This window comes from Elephas maximus, chromosome 6, assembly GCF_024166365.1.
Source record: "Elephas maximus indicus isolate mEleMax1 chromosome 6, mEleMax1 primary haplotype, whole genome shotgun sequence".
In the NCBI taxonomy this organism is placed as follows: domain Eukaryota; kingdom Metazoa; phylum Chordata; class Mammalia; order Proboscidea; family Elephantidae; genus Elephas; species Elephas maximus.
In genome coordinates, this window is record NC_064824.1 from 99591948 (window position 1) to 99613747 (window position 21800).

The following is a 21800-nucleotide window of genomic DNA, read 5'->3' on the forward strand; positions in this document are numbered from 1 at the left end:
TCCTCTGACATCCATCTTGGTCTTTTCTTTCTGTCCTGTCTTTTCAGTTACCTCTTGCTTTCTTCATGGATGATGTCCTTGATGTCATTCCACATCTCGTCTGGTCTGCGGTTACTAGCGTTCAATGCGTCAAATCTGTTCTTCAGATGGTCTCTAAATTCAGGTGGGATATACTTAAGGGCATATTTTGGCTCTCATGGACTTGCTCTGATTTTCTCAGTTTCAGCTTGGACTTGCATATGAGCAATTGATGGTCTGTTCCACAGTCGGCCCCTGGCCTTCTTCTGACTGATGATGAGCTTTTCCATCGTCTCTTTCCACAGGTGTAGTCTATTTGATTTCTGTGTGTTCCATCTGGCGAGGTCCATGTGTATAGTTGCCGTTTATGTTGGCGAAAGAAGATACTTGCAATGAAGAAGTCGTTGGTCTTGCGAAATTCTATCATTTGATCTCCGGCATTGTTTCTGTCACCAAGGCCGTGTTTTCCAACTACTGATCCTTCTTCTTTATTTCCAACTTTAGTATTCCATTCACCAGTAATTACCAATGCATCTTGATTGCATGTTCGATCAATTTCAGACTGTAGCAGCTGATAAAAATCTTCTATTTCTTCATCTTTGGCCCTAGTGGTTGGTGCGTAAATTTGAATAATAGTCATATTAACTGGTCTTCCTTGTAAAAAAAAAATGGATATTATCCTATCACTGACAGCGTTGTACTTCAGTGTAGATCTTGAAACGTTCTTTTTGACGATGAATGCAACACCAATCCTCTTCGAGTTATCATTCTCAGCATAGTAGACTATATTATTGTTCGATTCAAAATGGCCAATACTAGTCCATTTTCAGCTCACTAATGCCTAGGATATCAATGTTTATGCGCTCCAGTTCATTTTTGACCATTTCCAATTTTCCTAGATTCATATTTTGTACATCCCAGGTTCTGATTATTAATGGATGTTTGCAGCCGTTTCTTCTCATTTTGAGTCATGCCACATCAGCAAATGAAGGTCCCGAAAGCTTTACTCCATCCACGTCATTAAGGTCGACTCCACTTTGAGGAGGCAGCTCTTCTTCCCCAGTCACCTTTTGAGTGCCTTCCAACCTAGGGGGTTCATCTTCCAGCACTATATCAGACCATGTTCCGCTGCTATTCATGAGGTTTACACTGGCTAATGCTTTCCAGAAGTAGACTGTCGGGTCCTTCTTCCTAGTCTGTCTTAGTCTGGAAGCTCAGCTGAAACCTGTCCTCCATGGGTGACCCTGCTGGTATCTGAATACTGGTGGCATAGCTTCCGGCATCACAGCAACACACAAGCGCCCACAGTACGACAAACTGACAGACACGTGGGGGGACTTACTCCCTAGCTTCATATAAATCTAATATCCTGTTATAGCAGGTTGTTAACTGTGGATTATTTAGAATACTTTTTTTTGGTATTTGTCATAAACCAAGGCGGAATGTTCCCCCTAGGTCTGATGATGAAGAACAAACACGGATCAGTCTGAATTGTACTCAGAAGGCTCTGCTGCAGGTGGTGGCTTTTCTCTCCCAAAACAGACAACTTTATCAGAAGACTGAAATTCTGTCACTAGAGAAGGTAATGAAAATTCTTATATTTGATTTTATATGACTGTACATTTTTGTTCAGTAAATACACATGTAAATTGTTAGATCAACAAGCCATTAACTATCCCCTAAAGAGGCAGAAAGAGACCATAATATGCCTTAGAAAACCTTGAAGGAGGGAGATGTTCCATGAGTAGATGTTTCTTCAGGGTTGCAGACTTGGCCTTTTCTTGTCTTAGACCCTCTGTTTGGACTTTGCATTTGCGCCTTTAACTTGACAGCTGTACATATGATGATCTTCACTTTCTGGCTGCGAATGCTTCTTCATGTGCACAGACAGACAGACCCGTTGCCAACATTTCCAACAGCTTCCTGGACATTTTCCACTTCAAGATATGGAGCTAGGTGTCTCAAATCCAATATATTAAAAAAAAACTGACTTTATTTTTTAGCCTCCCTTCTTCCCCCTTTAAATTTCTTGTTATTTTTTATTTCATTGGTGGCATCATCATCTACCTTAATTTTCAAGTTTCCATAATGCTTCTCCTGCACCGTAAATTGAAGCTAATTCTGTCCCAAAGTCTATTAAAATGTGTATCTTCTCTATTAGCTCTGCCACCACTTTAGTTGAAACTTTCACCTTCCTTCACTTGGAATATCAGTAGTCTCATAACTGGCTACCTACAGGCTTTTGGGCATAGCATACAAAGCCCTTAGTGATCTGGCCGCAGCCCAGGTCTCTAGCTCTTCTTCCCCATCGCATGCTCTGCACGCCAGCCATGCTGTCGGCCTTTCGACCGGCCCTCAAAGTATGCTCTGGGACATATCCGGCCCCTGTGTACATGTTCTGTCTAGAACGTTTTCCACGTTCTCACCCTACCCTCCCACACTGCACTTCATTCATTTGTGGCTTCCTCTCTGGTTCAATGCCCCAGTGCTTGTGAAAGCTTTGATGCCAGTTCCTCCAGGCAGCTCCCCTCCACCCTCCAGTCCCCCAGCTCATTTAGCTTTTGTCATTCCTTTGTGCTCCCATAACAATTGTACTTAACTTTGTATTAAAGCGCTTTGATTGTGATTATTTAAATGCCTGCCTTCCCAGGAGGCTCTGTGCTCTGAAAAGTCAGAAATTTTTCGCCAGGTTTGCATCCCCAAATTTTAGCATGTGTATTTTATTGATCAGCATTTCATGTTTGAGCTACAACGGTGTTTCTAACTTCAGTTTCTCTGCAGCCTCTGCTTCTACATACTGGAATGGGACGGCTATGTACACTGGATGAATCTGTCTCCTTGGCAACCATGGTTGAACGAATCAAGAGACACCTAAAACTATCTCATGTTCGCCTTAGTCTTGGGGTAGGGAGGACCCTAGGTAAATATATGCCTTTTATTTTGCTAGCATATCCACTGATAACACTGGGCAAAGGTGAAACTCTTAGTTGTATTCATGTAAATGATAGAAAACATGCTAGCTGCTCATGGGAGATAATTGGTTACTTTCATCGATTGGGTTGGGCTGGGTTATGCTGTGGTATACATCTTCATGGCTTAAACCACAAGACTAACTTCTCAGTCACACTGCATGTTCACCTCACGTCAGCAGGGGAAGTCTGGCTGCTCATTAAAAATTGGTCACGGTTGCAGAGGGAGAAGGAGTTATGGAGGATCTTAAACCATCAGTTCAAAACTCTAGAAGTGATACATATTACTTCTGTTCAACTCATCATCCAGAATTAGTGAATTACCCAGCAGGACCCAGGGAGGGTGTGAAGTGCAGTCCTACCATGTGCCAAGAAGAGAGCTGAAAATAATGACTGCTACAATTACAACACAAATCTTGAACTTGACAATACTGGTAATATTGTATAGTGAAGTACTAGTAAATGGTCTGGTCCACTGTAGTTTGACTCTCATAGCCACTCTCTTTTCTCTGGCCTTTCCCAGTACTTCTGGGAACAAAGAGTGAACAGAACACTTGTTGGACCCCTCCAGGGAGCCTTGCACTGTCCTGAGCGTCTGAAGTATATGAGTGCCCACTGCAAAGGCAGTGGAGCCTAGTAGTTATGAATGTGGGCTCTGAAGTTAGATGACCTGTCTTCGTATTTGTCCTATTTGCTGTATGACTTTAGACACATTATTTAACCCTTCTGTGTCTCAGTCACCTCCTCTGTAAAATTGCATTAATACTAAAACCTCATAGGGGTAGTAGTATAATGCATGTGACACACTTAGCACAGTGATTGGTGCGCATAAGTACAGTAAATGTCACCTGTTGTTAGCTACGTGAGAGGTGGTATTCTTACTTTATAGAGAAAAAAATTGAGGGTTCGGAGAAGTCAGCTACACCGGAAGTCCACAGTCACATCAAATGACTCATGGGAATTAGTTTCCAAAGAAAATGGATGGCAGAGGTGGGATCTGACTTATGATCTAACTCCAGAGCCTTTTTTTGACATACCATGCTGCCAAACTAGAAAGCAGTAATAAAGTGTCCACTCTAGAAACCTAAGTGCTACGTACTTGTTGGATTTGGGCTTGAATGTTTGTTATTTCACTTTTCAAAGGATGCTCTTTGAAGATAAATACTAGATTAAGAAATACGTGACAAATCAATTTCAAGCATTTCTCTTTCTAAAGAGCCCTTTTCATTCCTCAGATTCCTCATCTGAGAATAGAGTACCTGCCTATCTCTCACTGTTGTCTGGAGACCCAGGTTAAGTTACTTTGCCTAGCAGCACTGCCATGAATCCTAGAGCTGGGGCATTAGTACCATTCAGTGGTTGTCCTGCGTGGGTTTGTGCAGCCATGTCCAGAGGGATAACAACTATCCCTGCCTTGGGATAGTTATGCAATACCTAAGATTCCTAAAAGTTAGCAAAATTTATATACTGGTAAAATGAGACCAGGAGTGAAATCTGCATTTCATTCAGGATTCTCGGTACAAATTATAATATTAAAATGAAGGGAAATTGTAACATGTTGGTCTCTTTTTCCCTTTACCTTGAAGAGTCCCAAGTCAGAGTTGTGGCCCTGTGTGCTGGTTCTGGGAGCAGTGTTCTGCAGGGTGCAGAGGCCGACCTTTATCTCACAGGTAGGACAGCCTTTGTATCTCTGCTACCCCTTTTTTCTAGACCCTTTTCCCACCTTGGTTTATTTTTTACAAATTCAAAAATAGCAGAACTTAGGACAGCATCAGGCACATAGATGGTATATAATAATAAATGTTTATTGAACCTGAACTAAAAAGCAACTGTACTGGAATTGGGGGACATACAGTATTCTTTGTGGAAGGATGAAATCATTTAACAATTTATTATTAGATTGTCTCTAAAACTGATGTTCACCATTTATTTAACCTGCCTTCTTCCTAAGGAGCCCTGGTGGTATAATGATTAAGCCCTTGGCTGCTAACTGAAAGGTCAGTGGTTCAAACCCTCACCAGTTGCTCTGTAGGAGAAAAGACCTGGTGATCTGCTCCTGTAAAGATTATAGCTTAGGTAACCCTATGGGGCAATTCTGCTCTGTCTTATATCGTTGCTGTGAGTTAGAATCAACTCAATGGCACACAGCCACCTTCTTCCTAAACCTGACTTCTCTCGGATTTCATGTCAGTTAGAAATGGATTCCTCTTTCTTACTCAGCCCTGTTTCAGTCAGTCATCAATTCTTATCACTTCTAGTTTCCAAATCTTTCTAGAACCTTTCCCTTACCTTCTATCCAGGCATTTGAAGTACTGCATCAAACGTCTAATCTTGGTTATCATCAACACACTCCCCTAAAATTCACTTCCAGCTGTACAAACTTAATGGCGTATCCTGACTAAAAAAACCTTCAGTGATTTCCTTCATCTGTCCTGATGAAGCCTGAACGTTTCATCTTCTTTCATGCAGTCTAGAATGCCTTTTCCTTGCCCCTTTCTTTGTACTTCTAGTGATTGTCTCAAAGTTCACCTCCTCTGAGAAGCTTTTTCTGACACAGTTCCCATCCTAAAGGAGCCTTGGTGGCTCGGGTTAAAGTGCTTGGCTGCTAACCAAACAAAGGTCGGAGGTTCGAACCTACCACCCACTCTGTGGGAGAAAGATGTGGCAATCTGCTTCCCTAAAGATTTACAGCCTTGGAAACCCTGTGGGGCAGTTCTGCTGTCCTACAGGGTCTCTATGAGTCAGAATCGACTTGACGACAGTGGGTTTGGTTGGTTTTGTCCCCATCCAGCCCCTAGTGGTCATGCCTTCGTTTTGGATCCCTATCACTGTCCTTAACCTCCAGCATGCATTTCCATTGGACAGTAATTATTTGTTTGCTTGGCTCCCTAAGCTTTATACTCTGTCCTCAAGGATAAGACCTAATAGGTACTGGTTGAATTTTTATTGAAAGAATTACTTGACCTAGTTACTACTCAGGGATATGGCCAAACATGGCCTTTTATTCCTCCAAAGCATTTGGAGGCATTTGAAAGGGTCCACACTTTGTACACCTGATGCTGTTTCCACCTCTGTTCCTCCTTGGTGTTAGGAGAGAGTTAAAGGGTTAACTGTCCTTCTAGGACCAAGTTCTAGGGTTTTCACCTCTTTGGCCACTCCCTTGGCTCTTCTATGCCTCTCCTCCTCCCACATGCATACTGTCATCCACCAGACCATCTTAGAAAGGCTGCTGCCTTGAAAGCATTGTAACATCCAGAAATATGGGGGAAGCCTCTCAAGCAATAAATTGAAAATGTACATGGCTGTGACCTGTTTTCTGTTTTTGAAAGATTTTTACAAGCCTTCAAACCAGCACCAGATGGAAACTTCGAGTATATGGGGAATTTCACTGAATCTTAGACCATCATATGTGATTATTTTAAAATTAATTTTAACATTTTATTTTGAAGAAATTTCAGCCTTATACAAAAGTTGCAAATAATAGTACAGTGAGCTCCTGTACGCCCTTCCCCTCGGTTACTAATGGTTATATTTTGCCACATCTGTACATGTTCTTTCTTATGGACATCTTGTGCATGTGTGTGTATTTATATAAATTTGTTCCAAACCATTTTGGAGTAAATTGCAGACATGATGACCCTTCACCCCTAAATAAACCTGAAACCAAACCCGTTGCCATCATGTCAATTCCAACTCATAGCAACTCTATAGGACAGAGTAAAACTGCCCCATAGGGTTTCCAAGGCTGTAATCTTTACAGAAGCGGACTGCCATATCTTTCTCCTGTGGAGCAGCTGGTGGATTTGAGTGGCTGATGGGTTTGAACCACTGACCTTTCAGTTAGCAGCCCAGTGCTTAACCACTGTGCCACCAGGGCTCCATCACCCCTAAATACTTCAGCATTTACCTCGTAGGAACAAGAACATTCTCTTAGATGTCCTGGAACAATTACCAAATGCAGGAAACTTACCATTGTTACAAGATTAACATGTAGCTCACATTTACATTTTTATAGCATTTCTTTTTCTGACCCATACACAATCCAGGGAGGAGCCCTGCTGGCACAGTGGTTAAACACTTGGCTGCTAACCAAAAGGTCTGTGGTTCGAACTCACTGTCCGCTTCGCATGAGAAAGATGTTTGGCAGTCTGCTTCCGTAAAGATTTATAGCCTTGGAAACCCTACGGGGCAGTTGTACTCTGTCCTGTAGGGCTGCTATGAGTTAAAATCGACTCATCAACTATAGGTTATACAACCAGGATCATACATTGCATTTACCAAATATGGGCCTCCATTTTTTTTTTTTAATGAAGTTCATCACCCATCCTATGTGCCAGAGACCCTGGTGGTGTAGTGGTTAAGAGTGGTATTTTGGCTGCTAATCAGAAGGTTGGCAGTTCAGATCCACCAGCAGCTCCTTAGAAACCCTACGGGGCAGTTCTACTCTGTCCTATAGAGTCGCTTTGAGTCAGAATTGACTCCAAGGCAATGGGTTTGGTTTGGTTTGGTTTGGTTTGATTTTGGTGGGTCACTAAATGTCATACCCTATAAAGACCAGTAGATGGGGTGCTTGTACCTTGCAAATGTACTAATTCTCTTCCGCGTGTCTTGCGCTCTCCCATTTGCTTTTCCTCTCCCTCAGCTGTCCTCCTGAGCTTTTTCCTTTGCCTTCAGGTATTACTGCAATGCCTTCACAGATTCCCCACTTTAATACCTTCTCCAGCCAGTCCATCTAATACAATAGCCCAGGCATCTAGATTTGTCCTTCCTGAAGCATGGCTTCTAACCAGGCCACCCTAATGTCTTTCCTCCTTTTACTATACCTTTGCTATTACAGACTAAAATGTTTTAAAAGGTGCTTAAATAAAAATTATTTCCTATAGTGGAATGATATATACTGGGGGGGAGAGTGCAGGTGATTGAAAGTTTCTGGGGAAAAAACCTACTTTTTTCCTAAGAACCTTTATCTTAAGTTTTTTATGCTTTCATGTCTAAATATATTTTAAAATTATGCTTTTTATGAATTGTACAAGTACATTCTTGCTCTTAAATTTGGAAGTCATCAAATTCACAAATGGTGTTTTTAAAAATTCAAAACATCTGAGTTTTTCCAAAATCTTTTCCCAAAAGATGAGGTCCTCTTTCAATAACTTCAAAATTTCTAGGAACTAAGTCGAAGGAAAATAATTCCTGTTTCTAATCTAGAAGTACCTTAAGCTCATTTCATCCTTATGAATTACACTAGAGTTGAAGCTGACAGTATTGGTGTTCACAAAGCTAAAAGGACTCTTCTGGGAAATCTGATTAGGATATTTCTTTGGAGTAATTTGTTATATATATTATTTACATAAAAAAGGAACTTTCTGAATGCCCTGTTTTACTTAGCAATGGTCATTTATTTTTATTGTAAAAACACCTTGAACACTGTGCTGTTACAGGTTTGGCTCTTGCAGTATTAGATACTGCAGGACATGCCAGTTTCTGTGAATACTTGTCTCAGGTCTGCCTAAGAGAAAAGCTGGGATTCTTAGTAGGGTGTGCTTGCTTGCACTCACATGCTATCTGTCTTTCAATTGAGGAACATGTAAGAGAAATTATATACAGCTTTCTAGATTTGTATGTAAACTAGTTCTGCTATACTACGTTTGCTTCATGCAGAATGCAAATTTGGTATTTCTGTTATGGTTCAGCATTCCATAGACTCTGTATCTCATGTGTAAGTATTTGGTCTTTCCTTTGTTGGCAGGTGAGATGTCCCATCATGATGTTCTGGACGCTGCTTCCCAAGGAATAAATGTCATCCTTTGTGAGCACAGCAACACTGAACGAGGCTTTCTTTCTGACCTTCGAGATATGCTGGGTGTTCACTTGGAGAATAAGATTAATATTATCCTGTCAGAGACAGACAAGGACCCTCTACATGTGGTATAATGCATACAGGGACAACAGGTTCACACGAGCTACAGACTTACTCCCGAAACTGTGTAGCATGACCCAGTGGAGTTGGTTATCTTTCCAGAGTGTCTTAGAGTCTGCTTTTTTTTTTTTCTGGCGTGTTAATCTCATTCACCAAATGTTCTGTAGCTCATAAGGTGAAACCTATAATGTAACTATTACATTAAAGAACAAATACGCACAGTAAACTCTAGGAAAGAGTGCCTAAAATCTGTTTAACATTCTTAGAAAATAGCTCAAGTGATACTCTCCTTACTTAATTACAGGTAGGATATGTCAATCTAGCTATCTCTACCTTGGGTTAGTTTAAAAATAAAAATAAATTTAGCTATCTCTACCTTGGGTTAGTTTAAAAATATACCCTAACAATTGAGATCCAAACATTTATTGCTAGATAGTAGCCTCTTTGGGGTGGTAAGGTCTATTTATGTGTTCCTATTTTTATTGCTATATCACAAATCTCCCCAAATTTCAGAATCAGGATGAGCTTTATTGGTATTTAAATTATGTATATACATTACACATATATGCACACACAGCAAGATCAACTTTGGCATGACAGTATGAGGTGCTTTGTTGACCCACTCCCCAGTGAAACTGGTTAAAATTATAAAAAAAAAAAAAAAACCCAAACATGTAAAGCCTTTGGAAATGGTCCTAAGGGTGAACAGCAAATGAACAAACATCTATTGAAGAAAAAACTATGAAAATTCAGTAAGAAAGGGAAGAGTGTGGTATCTGAACCAAGACCTCTCCCTTCCTGCTCAGTGGGGAGACTCCTCTCCTCTCCCACCTGCTGTAGTGAGAATGTAGGGCTCCCTCTCCCTGCCGCATCTAGCTAGAGGGCTTCTTCCTGGGAGGAGCAGGACTTCGGTGCTTGTTATCCTCCCAACTGCCTATTGCTGAAGCTGCCTCTGGACAAGTGTGGTCAAGAGGTAGAGGCTCCCTTCTGCCCAGCCCCCACTCATGGAAAGAAGGCTCTATCTTGGGCACAGAACAGTGTGGCCCCGATACCTCTTCCCCAGCTTGTGAGGCAGTGGTTGCACGCCAGGGGAAACAAGCAGAGAGGACCTCAGGCTGTCCTTCCAGTCCCGACAAGTCCTCAGCATTATGAAATTCTCTCAATTAGGAAGTTGGAGGATAATCAGCAAAGTGTCAGAATCCAAGAATGAGAAAGCTTCAAGGGGCAGGATAGTCAAAAGTGTCCAAGTGGAGAGAATGAGACAATGGACAGACTGTCTAACACTGTCTGGTTCAGTCATTCATCATTTGCTTACTATGTTCTAGGCCCAGGCCCAAAGAAATGTGGGGAGGATAGAACAGAAATTTGGATAATAACCATACACAGTCTTGAGTAAAATAAATGTGCTAGGGATATACATAAGGTAGATAGGGAAGGTTTTCTGGGAAAAGGCGATAGAATTCAGTCCAGAAGGACAGGTTGAAAAAATGCAGAGGAGAGAAACAGCATAACGCATGGAAAAAGCCGAAGAAATTACTCAGTATTGTCAGAATGGAAATCCCTGTCAGGAAAGGAAAGCATGGTCGGAGTTGATGCTGAAGAAAATAGCCTGGGGCTAGGGGTCCTCAATCTTTTTTCTCATTAGAGAATATGGTATGATGTAATTTCATCTGATAGTGATTCATGATGGCAGTGAGTATCTCATGGGTTTGAAGGTTATGGATTAATTTCTTTGGACAGAAATTAATGGATCAAAGAATTTATGCTCAAACATACTGCCAAATAGGTTTAAAAAAGGATGACATTTTTATAAAACTTTTCTTTCTTAGCGTGCTTGTATTTCTAAATAAAAATAATCCCAAAATATCCTTTATACTTTTGTAAAACAAAGCATCAGATTATATCTTGTCAGGTTTTTAGAATTGCTACCTGTGATGGTTAAGATTGTATGTCAACTTGACTGGGCCATGATTCTCAGTGTTTTTATGTGATCACTCCGGTGATGTAATCTGCTGTGAGTAGCCAGTCAGTTGAAGGTGACTTTCCTTGGAGGTGTGGCCTGCATCCAAATATAAGCATATGTTCTGGCTTTTTGCTTGCTCTGGATCCTGCGGCTGCCTCCTGTTCATCTGACCTCCGGTACTTGGGACTTGAGCTATCAGCTTATCTGCCGATCTCGGGATTGTCAATCTTCACAGCCTGTGAACGGGAGCCCTGCCAATCTTGGGTTCACCAGCCCCTGCAGCTACATGAATCGAGATAAGCCTCTATGCTGATCCACAGACTTGGAACATTCCAGCATCTACAATCACGTGAGCCATTTTCCTTGATGTAAATCTCTCTATATATTAAATTTATACGCTTTACTGGTTTTGCTTTTCTAGAGAACCCAGTCTAAGACACTACCTTTGTCTGAAATGTACCAAAAACAAGAACAAAAAATGAGTCAATTCTGACTTATAGCAACCCTATGGAACAGGGCAGAACAACCCTATAGGTTTTCCACAGCTGTAATCGTTATGGAAGCAGACTTCCACATCTTTCTCCCGCAGAGCGGCTGGTGGATTTAAACTGCAGACTTTTCGGTTAGCAGCCAAGTGCTTAACCACAGTGCAATTAGGGCTCCTTTAATCTAAAACGTAGTTGTTATTAAAAAGCAAAGATGTCACTGTGAGGAGTAAGATGCGCCTGACCCAAGCCATGGTATATTCAGTTACCTCATAATGCCTGTGAAAGCTGAACAATGAATAAGAAAATGGAAGAATTGATGCCTTTGAACTATGGTGTTGGCAAAGAATATTGAATATACCATGGACTGCCAGAAGAACCAATAAATCTGTCTTGGAAGTATTACAGGCAGTATGCTCCTTAGAAGCGAAGATGGTGAGGGACCAGTCCCTGGAGAAGGACATTAGCCTTGGTAAAGTAGAGGGTCAGCAGAAAAGAGGAAGACCCTCAATGAGATGGACTGACATCGTGGCTGCAACAGTGGGCTCAAATATAGCAACGACCGTTGAGGACGGCACAGGACCGGGTAATGTCTCTTTCTGTTGTGCATAGGATTACTCTAAGTTGGAACCGATTCCATGGCACTTAACAGCAACATTATTTTAGGGTGTTGATTGCTTAGTTGTGTATCCTTGCGTTTCAAATTTTAATGTGCATGTAGACATCTAGGATTTAGTTAAAATGCAGACTGAATCAGTAGACCTGGGGCAGGACCTTAAGAAATGCCTGATAATGCCGTTTTGAGGACCACACTTTGTGTAGTAAAGATGATGAACTAAATACTTGGGAAGACTAGGGCCAAGGTGATAGATACCAAATTACTCTAATAAATTGATAATGAGCTTAATGTTATACTGACGTGTTTAAAGTTATGTTTTCTGTAGCACGAGTAAGTCATTTCAAATTTATCTTGTTCAGCACATTAAAGATGCTGTACCTTAATGTTTTTAATGCTAGTCAATGTATTTAATGTTATTAAAATGTCAAAAAAAAAATTGAAATTTTTGTATTTCACCTTCATGTCCTTCAATTCCTGTCTAACACAGAGCCTTCTATGTAGTAAGTGCCCAACGTTAATTAAAATTGTTTAACAGCAATTTTAAAAATCACAATGTGGGAGATTTTTCTAAGGGAGAAATAATTATAAAAAACTCCCAAGAACAAAGTCATTTACATAATAACTTACTCATCCCTGGCTTTTAAGAGCCACATACTATGTGATAAGGCGCACTGCCATGACTCACTGTCATCTGATGGCTGTTCAGGACTAAGCTGGAAGAATCATCCCACCTCCTAGAAGCAGGAAATACACCCTGAGTAATGCTACTGGTTCCATGTTTAAATTAGCTAGAAAAAAAGGGAAACTTCTAAAAATTCTATTAGGAATTTTTTTTTTTTTTAAAGTAAAGCAACATCTATTAACCATCCCTAAACCCAGTATTTTCATATGAATTAAAATGTTCACATATTCAATAACAAACATAATTTTAAGAAAGTCCAGTTCCTGGTGTATTGCTTAGCCTGGCATTGTACCAAGTTTGTAAAAAGTAAATGTCTGGTCTACATACTGCCCTCACCCTCTTTTTGGAAGTGTATCACTTTATTAAAAACAGAAGATTTTTCATGGTTTCCAAAGGTATGTTCAATCTTATCAGAAGCAGGTAACATGGCACAAGAAATTAGAGACTTAGCAGTCAAAACATAACTGACAGAGCTTAAGAAAGTTACTTAAAGCAAGTTAATGAGGAGCATATTATAATTCTGCCAAGATTTCCACCAGACCTGTAAGGTACACTCTAAAATTTCTTAGAAAACACTTCCAGATATTTTTAGTTGGAAAATCCATACTGTAAAAAAAAAAAAAAAAGACTTCTACCCAAATTGGCTTTTTATTTATTAATAAATACTGTTGACACACACTGCTTGCAAATAGTGGACACAAAAATTATAAAAATAAATCACTGGATATTTAGGAGCAAATGCAAAAACTGCAGATTCAGGCCATTAAAGGTTTTCTGTATTTTTTATACTGTAGCAGTTATAAACTAAACATTTCAAGTAAAACAAGCAAGGTGCAAACCAGTATTATACGCTTCCACTTGTGTTATTAAAAGGAGAGCTGTATGACAAATATCTTTGCATATACATAGAATCCCTCTGGAAGACAACTTGAGACACTGTTATCAATGGTTGCCTAAGGGAGACTGGGATCGGTGAATGGGAGGGAATCTCACTTTTCATTGAATATCCTTTGGTACTATTAAAAAAAAAAAAAAGTTCATGTATAAATTGTTCTGGTTAGTGGTTATACTTAAGGCTATAACCTTTAATGTATGGATTTAGTATAAAGTTACCTTGTCACACCATAAAGAAATGATAAAAAAATTCCAAGTGTTTTGGGAAATAGTTCCATGAAAGGGGTTTACAAGTTAAGAAATGAGTGAGAAATGCCGTTGCAGTACATACTTTATTATAGTGATATTTTAACAATTTCATTTCCAGGTATGAAATATTTCAGGGAGTATGTAGACTCTAAGCTGGCAACAGTGGCCAAGGTTACCCTTTTTTCTTTCCTAAGAAAATAGGCTCATATAAATCTCTAGAAGGCTTGAAATTATCACTTTAAGAAAAAACTGAAATACCTTAGCAGTGATATTTTTAGATCTACTTGATAGTGAAATCTTTAAAGCCAGCCATCAATATGCTACTCACCTGCATGTTATTCAAGAAAAGAAAACTATGTCAATATACAAGAATACTGAAATGTTTTACTTTCTCTTGTCTTGGAAACAATTACTAAATTAAGGATTTTGTTTTTCTAGCCTGGCATCTCACTTGTACCCTGAAGGTGACTGCACAGACTTTAACTGTTCTGAGTGTCTTGATCTATTGTTCATGTGCTTCCTAGGTTGGGTACATACCCCATAAACTCCTTATGTTTTTCCCACTCTCCCAACTGAATGGTGTCACTGCTCCCCTCCTGTCCCCTCCCCACCACAGTATGCAGCCTAGTCCAAAAGGAGAGAGCTGGATTGCCTGCTTCTTCCCAGTCCACATCTTTTGTTAGTCATTTCAGAAGCAGTAAGAGATGATCTGTCTTCTCCACTGTACTCATCAGTCAGACACACGGAACAGCAAATAGAACAGATGATGCCCGTGCCTTCTTATTTCCACACTCGGCAGCAAGCAAGCTTGCAGTCAGTCAGCTCGAGAGTGTCAAAAGGCCCTCAAAAAATTAGGAGTAATATCATTTCTAGTATAAAAGAATTCAAAAACATCCAGTTCCAAATAGTCCCTGAGCACACTGTTCATTCCAACAAGAAGTCTCCAGAGAGGTAATGAATGAAAGGCACATTTCCCCAACTTGAGGACAGCTGCACAGTACTAAAGATGGTACACCAGACAGGCTAGTCAAAAGTTCTAACTGATGAAATTCCCCTCCCCCCCAAATTTAATCTTGTGCACTGGAAAAATAATGCTGGATGTAAACACAACACCTTTGACTAAAGGAGTGGCAGCTGGAGTACAACAACCCTTCCACAGAAGGTTCAAGAGTAAAGGGTAGCCTTCAAGACTCCTCTTCTTCCTTTTCCAGGAAATCAGTCAATGTTCCATTGTCAACAGGAATTAATAAATACTCCACTCCATCAGTTCCCTATAAGATAAAAGAACACCATAGATGTTAGTCATCCAGAAGAGAGAGATTTGAACATTTCTATTGAAGACTAAACAAAAAATGGACTTGATTTCTTTAATGTAGTATTTGATGTAATATAGAAGTATTAAAAATAAGGCAAAAGGCCATAGAGGCATGTACAGTGAGTTTATGTTGATCCACTTAATAGTAGAAAACTAAAAAAAAAAAAAACCCAATGGTGTAAAGTCGATTCCAACTCATAGCAACCCTATAGGACAGAGTAGAACTGCCCGATAGTTTCCAAGGAGCGCCTGGTGGATTCGAACTGCCAGCCTCTTGGTTAGCACCTGTAGCACTTAACCACTACACCACCAGGGTTTCCTGAAAATAAAACTAACACTTTAGACTAACTAGAGGGTGGATCCCCCCCTGCAAAAAACAAAAAAAACCTGTCGCCATCAAGTCGATTCCAACTCATACTGGGTATTATTGTCTTCAATGTGCTTTAGGTATTTCTTCACCCTCCTGCCATCTCCAAAACCTTACACTATTGATTTATCTGTTCTTTTTTTCTCCCTTTCAAATGGGTTCTTCCTATTGCCTTTTAAATATGTTCAAATGTCTCCCATTTTAAATCTCTGACTAGACTCCTTTATTCCTCTCTAATTATTACTTTAACTCTTCAACCCCCCCACCAAACTTCCTCAAAGAGTTGTCTATAATGGCTGTCTCCATTTCCTCACTTCTCATTCAACCAACCTGGTTTTGCCCCTATTATCACATCACCAAAAGTTTTTCCTCAGAACATTAAGGGATTCCATATCCCTAAACCTAATGAATATTTTCAGCCCTCATCTTTTTGACCTCTCAGCAACATCTGACATGGCTGACCATTCCCTTTCCTAAAAACATGTTTCTCTCTTGGCTTCTGTACCATCATATCCTGGTTTTCTTCCTGTTAAATGTCAGACTTCTTAGAGGCTTAGTCCCTAGTCCTCTAATCTCACTCCTTATACCTTCTCTCTAGGTAGTCTCACCCATGCCTAGTTTCAGTTACAACCTAAATACAAACAAATCATGATCTTGTGTCTCCAGCCCAGATTTTTCCTATGGGTTCTCATCCCTGTTTCCAACTGCCTAGTTGACATCTCTCCTTGGAAATCCTGAAGGAAACTCAAACAAGTAAGCCCAAAACTGAATTCATGACCTGTTCTCCCTCTCCCAAATGTTGCTCTTCTAATTTCTCTCTAATTTCTCATCCAGGGATCCTCCCATCCCTCTGGTTATGCAAGCCCGAAACTACAAATCACTCTTGACACTTTCCTTTCTCTTGGCTCCTATATCTAACCTCAAGTCTTGTCAGTTTTGCCTCCTAACTGTATCTTGAATCCAACCATTTTTCTCTCTTCACTCTAGTCCAAGCAACCATCATCTCACCCAGACTACTGCAATAATGCCTTCCTAGGTGGTCTCTGTGCATCCTGATCCCATTCTGCCCCAATATACTCTAAATCACAGTCAGAGCAATCTTTTATTTTGATTTATTTTTATGATTTCCCTGTCTGGGTTGACATCTGATTGCTCTGTCCAGTGTTCTAGTCTTGGGTTGATACCTGACATTACTGATTTTCTAACCAAAGAACTTCCTTTAGTATTTCTTGTAGTTTTGGTTTGGTTTTTACAAATACCCTAAACTTCTGTTTATCTGGAAATGTCCTAATTTCACCTTCACATTTGAGAGACAGTTTTGCTGGATATATGATTCTTGGCAGGCATTTTTTTTCCTTCAATACTTTATATAAGTCATTCCATTGCCTTCTTGCCTGCATGGTTTCTGCCGAGTAGCCCGAGCTTATTCTTAACTGACTCTCCTTTGTAGGTGACTTTTCGTTTATCCCTAAAAAAAAAAAAAAAAATTTTTTTTTTTTTTATAGCTGCTCTTAAAATTCTCTTTATTTTTGGTTTTGGCAAGTTTGATTATAATATATTTTGGTCACTTTCTTTTATAATCTACCTTATGTGGAGTTTGATGAGCATCTTGGATAGATATCTTCTCATCTTTCACGATATCGGGGAAGTTTTCTGCCAACAAATCTTCAACAATTCTCTCTGTATTTTCTGTTATCCCTCCCTGTTCTGGTACTCCAATCACTCGTAGGTTATTTCTCTTGATAGAGTCCACATGATTCTTAAGGTGTCTTCATTTTTTTTAATTCTTTTATCTGATTTTTCTTCAAATATATTGGTGCCAAGTGCTTTATCTTGAAGTTCACAAATTCTGCCTTCTACTTGCTCAATTCTGCTCCTCTTTCTATTGAGTTATCTAATTCTGTGATTTTAATCTTCTGAATTTCTGATTGCTGTCTATGGATTTTTCCAGCTTATTAAATTTTTCATTATGTTCCTGAATGACCTTTTTAATTTCTTCAATTTCTTTCCCTGTGTGTTCCTTGGCTTGTTCTGCCTGATTTCCTTCCTGATGTCTTGAAGGGTCCTTTATATTAATCTTTTGTATTCTGCATCCGGTAATTCCAGGAAGGCACTTTCATCTAGAAGATCCCTTGTTTGTTTGTTTTGAGAGCTTGTTGAGGTGATCATGATGTTTCTTTATGTGACTTGATATTGACTGTTGTCTCTAAGCCATCTATAAGTTATTGTATTAGTTTATTTTATGTCTGCTTAGTATACCATAGGTTCTTGCTTTGTTTTGTTTTGATATGCCCAAATGGATTGCCTGAGTGAGCTAGCTTGATTATTTTCACCTTTGGAACTCTGACATCCTGTCCCCAGATGGCTAGAGCTGTTATCAGGTATATCAGTCTAGAAGTCCATTCACTTTTCTTGTCTGAATTCACCTCAGGTATCCAGGCAGCTGATCATCAAGTGTGTAGTACAGGCTCTGTCCTACAGTTTTAGAGGGGCAAGGGTGATTGGTATAGGTACTGGTATTTGGTTGCAGCAGGGGGTCACGCTGTGAACAAGGCAGGGGGCTGAGAATCGTCCCCCAAGTGTCTCCAAGGGAAGTGTGTCCCTTTTCCCTAGAGTGTACAGGTGGGTGGGTTCTGCAGATGGATGTTTTTGGTTGTAAGGACTGGGAGGTACCAGTTATCTTTGGACCTCTGTCATGGGTGTTTGGGTGACCTGAGTGGGTAGGTGAGGCCTTAGGTCCCTGATGTGGGTAAGTGAGGACCCTGTTCAATAGGCAAAACGGTGTCAAACATCAAACACCCACCTCTCCACCACACAGCTAAAACAGTTGTAGTCTACCAACAAGGGCCTATTCTCCTGAAATAGGGCCACACAGGTCCATGCAGTGGGGAATGGTACTCAAAGTCCATGGACTGTTTATGCCTGGACAGGAGCCGCTTCTGTCCTGAGCTCCCCCGGTTAGTGGAGCTCGCAAATTATCTTTTTCCCCAGTTGCAAATTTATTCCTTTTCTAAGGCTGGGAGGATGGCTCTAGGCGCTCAACAGGGCCTATCCCAGGCCCAGGGAAATCAACAGCCGCTGAAGCTGGCTTGGGGGGGGGGGACACGGTAAAATACATGCAAGTACTTGGCTTTTGCCAAGAGCACCATTCTCTGGTTCCAGAGGTGCAAGTAGGCTGTGTGGCTGTTTGCTTCTCCCTGAGGAAACTGCGGCTGAACACTAGTATCAGCCCACTGCAGCCGTTCCTGGGAATGCTGCCTGAGGGCTCCCAGCAATTCAGGTCTGGTAACTCCTCTCAGCTTCTGAACCATCTCTTCCTCCCCCTGCTGCTCAGTTTGTTTTCTACCTTTGCCTTTGATGTTCAGGGCTCCTAGCTTGTCATAAGTATACTTATTTTACTTCTTTTTTTGGGTCTTCATTGTAAGAGGGCTCGCCGGAAGCATCTATTCCACCATCTCGGCCCCGCCTCCCAGAGCAATCTTTTAATGATTTTCCATTACTTTTAGAATAAAGATTAAAAGACTTTGGCCTGAAAGACCTGGATGGTCTACCCCTTAAATCATTACCTCTTGAGCTGCATCCTGTGCCATTTGGCCTTCTTTTTGTTTCCTGAAGGTACCATGCTCCTCTCTGCCCCGGGATCTCTGCATGCTGTTCCTTGCCTGGAATATTCTTACCTTACCTCTTTGACTAGTTACCGCCTACTCTTCCTTTTAGATCTCAGCTCAGCGGTCTCTTCTGATATCCGTAATTAAGTCAAATCCACCTATTACATGCTCTTAATGTACCTTCTGATTACAGAACTTAACACAATGTATTTTACGTGTGTGATTATTTGACTAATGTCTGTCTCCCCCACAGAATATAAGCTACATAAGAAAAGGAGTTAGGTTTCTGCTTACTATTGTATCTTAATACTTAGTGCAATATCTGATGTATACAGTTAGTGCTCAATAAATATAGACCAAATTAACGAGTGGAGAGAAGAGAGGAAGGAGAGAATAGAATTCACTGACTCATAGTATATCTCTAATGGCCTATTACTCTTGACTAGAACTCATAAGGTGTTATCTGCTCCCTTTGAAGCAGAGTACTTCTACCACATCACTTTCTAAAGAACTCAAATGGTACACTGCCTAAGTGGATCCTTGTGCCCCATTATGGAATCTCTGTTTCATACTCAGGTCTGAGTCAAAGGCATACTTATCTTTAAATAAATGAGATAACACTATTCCTGGCATATAATGCCACAATATCAGAGTCTCACCTTCTTTGTTCTTATAAGCTTGTGGTCCCTAAATTCAGTTAACTGGGCCCGAAGTGTCAGATCACTGTTGACGAGGAATGCCTCCCGACATTGCTGGTAGAAGTCTTGAAAAGAAAGTCCTAGAGAGTTCAAAGAGAGATCTGACCATAAGTCAGCATTTAAGACATGACCCCATACATGGAAACCATATCAAAGAACACAGAAAAATTGCTGTTAGCATAGTATGTCAAAGCAGTCAATAAGTGTTGTTGATTAAAAAAAGTACGTATCTCTAGGAAAAGCAAGACTAGAGAACACTTGGGTGTTATACACTGTGGCTTGTTTTTTAAAGAGAACCAATTGGTTCAAAGTAGTCAACTGTGACCAAGTATAACTAACACTGTGGGCAGTTTTAAACAGCATGGATAAAGTTGACTTTTCAAGACAGAACTAGTAAGTCATTAGAGCTGAACAATTATTAAAATGTTTGGTTAAATTCAAACATTATTTTTACCCAAAGGGAAGAAAATCTCCTAAGATGCCCAGCATATGAAAAATATGTGATTGGTAGATACACATCCATAATTAGCATATGAAATTTAAAAAGTAAGCTGGGTTTGTTTTTTAGTTCACATTAGCAAACAGCCTGTTCAGCAGTGAAATTACAATTGTAAACCACTTATTCACTGCTGTGAAAAACTGCAGTGCTATCATTACTTTCCAGAAAAAGGAATTTATGGAGTGAAGCAAAAGTCACACAATTTAATATCGTAAATATTGGATACCAATGTAAGAAGGGTTATCCTGGTTATCCAGCTGATACTTTATTAGTAGCCTGAAAATCCCCCTAAGGAAAAAAAAAAAAACAGGAATTCAAATCCAGAATGTTAACATTAAAAGATAACAGCCAGTTGTAAAATACACACAGGTAATATCTATATTATATTCCTTTCTTCAAGGAGCATTATATCTCACCTACTTAAAGAGAAGCTTTAAAAAAAGTTCCTTTTAAGGAAAATCTAGGAGTATTATTTTTTTTTTCTTGATTATAGGTTAGTCCTCTGTAGAAAACTTGGAACGTATTAAAAAAGGCTAAAGAGGAAAATACCAATCCATAACCCTAAGATAATATTTGATGCTGAAATCATATTGTGTATGCTGTTATCTCAAATCTTTATGGAATGAGGCAAAGCCAAAATAGATAAACTCAAAATTTATATACTGTATACACCACTGTGTATCTTGCTTTTTCACTGATTTTTCCATGTCTTTAAAAAACTCTTCCATTTATCACAAACTTACCATTTCCCTACTGGTTTTGGATGTTTACATTATTTCCAATTTTAAACCCAACCATTATTTACAATTTTAGATTATTAAAAATAACTGCATTAAATAAAACTGTACATATCTTTTCATATTTTCAGTTATTTCCTTGGGAGAGTTTACCGTAAGTGGAATTACAGGGCTGGTGGCAGGGTTACACAAACTAAAACTCCCAGGTATCTCTGGGTGTGCCAAAACAATATTAAACATTTACATTTTTATGATAATCTAGAAAACAATTAAAAATTTTGGATCATATGAATGACCACCTTATAACTAAGTATTGCCACATGACTCTTGAGCTGAATTTTAGTTAAGATTTTTGATTAATCATATCCATACCATATAAAGGCTGTATGATACTGCAGTTTGCAGAATGAACAATTTAAAAGTAGTTTAAATTAGGAAAAAAAGGTGTTAGAGGCTAGCATACAGATATTTTGGCTAAGCAAAGCTAAAAGATATTTGCATTAGAGCACTGAGTATCATATTTAATGCTGTGAGTAGTTACATTGCATGGACCCCCTCAACCCTCACCTTTATATACACAGCAATTTGCAATAGTCTATTGGCAGTAGGTGTAATATGAAAACTAGAATAAAGATTTTTTTCTGTTGCCAATCCATCAAAAATTTTGATTAGATACCTATTTAATGCATATTTCAATATCACTGAAATGCTAATCTCATCTTCCAGTGTACAAATCAGCCTAAAAGAAAAATACCCAGTTTTATGTTGGCATCTATTACA

At 39.7% G+C, this 21800-nt stretch overlaps 2 protein-coding genes across 13 annotated transcripts in view; one reads left to right on the plus strand and one right to left on the minus strand.

Moving 5' to 3' along the window:
• Window positions 1-21800, plus strand: part of NIF3L1 (NGG1 interacting factor 3 like 1) — a 54051-nt gene that overhangs the window by 10240 nt on the left and 22011 nt on the right. For 4 of the 7 annotated variants that reach the window (XM_049887795.1, XM_049887793.1, XM_049887792.1 and 1 more), the window contains 4 exons: window positions 1474-1600; window positions 2800-2938; window positions 4574-4657; window positions 8734-14222. In XM_049887795.1, coding sequence (XP_049743752.1) covers window positions 1474-1600; window positions 2800-2938; window positions 4574-4657; window positions 8734-8918 — 535 coding nt within the window. In that variant the 3' untranslated portion in view covers window positions 8919-14222. Of the gene's footprint in view, window positions 1-1473; window positions 1601-2799; window positions 2939-4573; window positions 4658-8733; window positions 14223-21800 lie in introns of those variants that run through there. The other 3 variants (XR_007517921.1, XR_007517920.1, XR_007517922.1) reach the window with 3 other exon arrangements.
• Window positions 14324-21800, minus strand: part of ORC2 (origin recognition complex subunit 2) — a 47110-nt gene continuing 39633 nt past the window's right edge. For 5 of the 6 annotated variants that reach the window (XM_049887790.1, XM_049887787.1, XM_049887786.1 and 2 more), the window contains 3 exons: window positions 20510-20571; window positions 19746-19864; window positions 14324-15067 (listed from right to left, as the gene is read on the minus strand). In XM_049887790.1, coding sequence (XP_049743747.1) covers window positions 14981-15067; window positions 19746-19864; window positions 20510-20571 — 268 coding nt within the window. In that variant the 3' untranslated portion in view covers window positions 14324-14980. The other variant, XM_049887791.1, reaches the window with a different exon arrangement.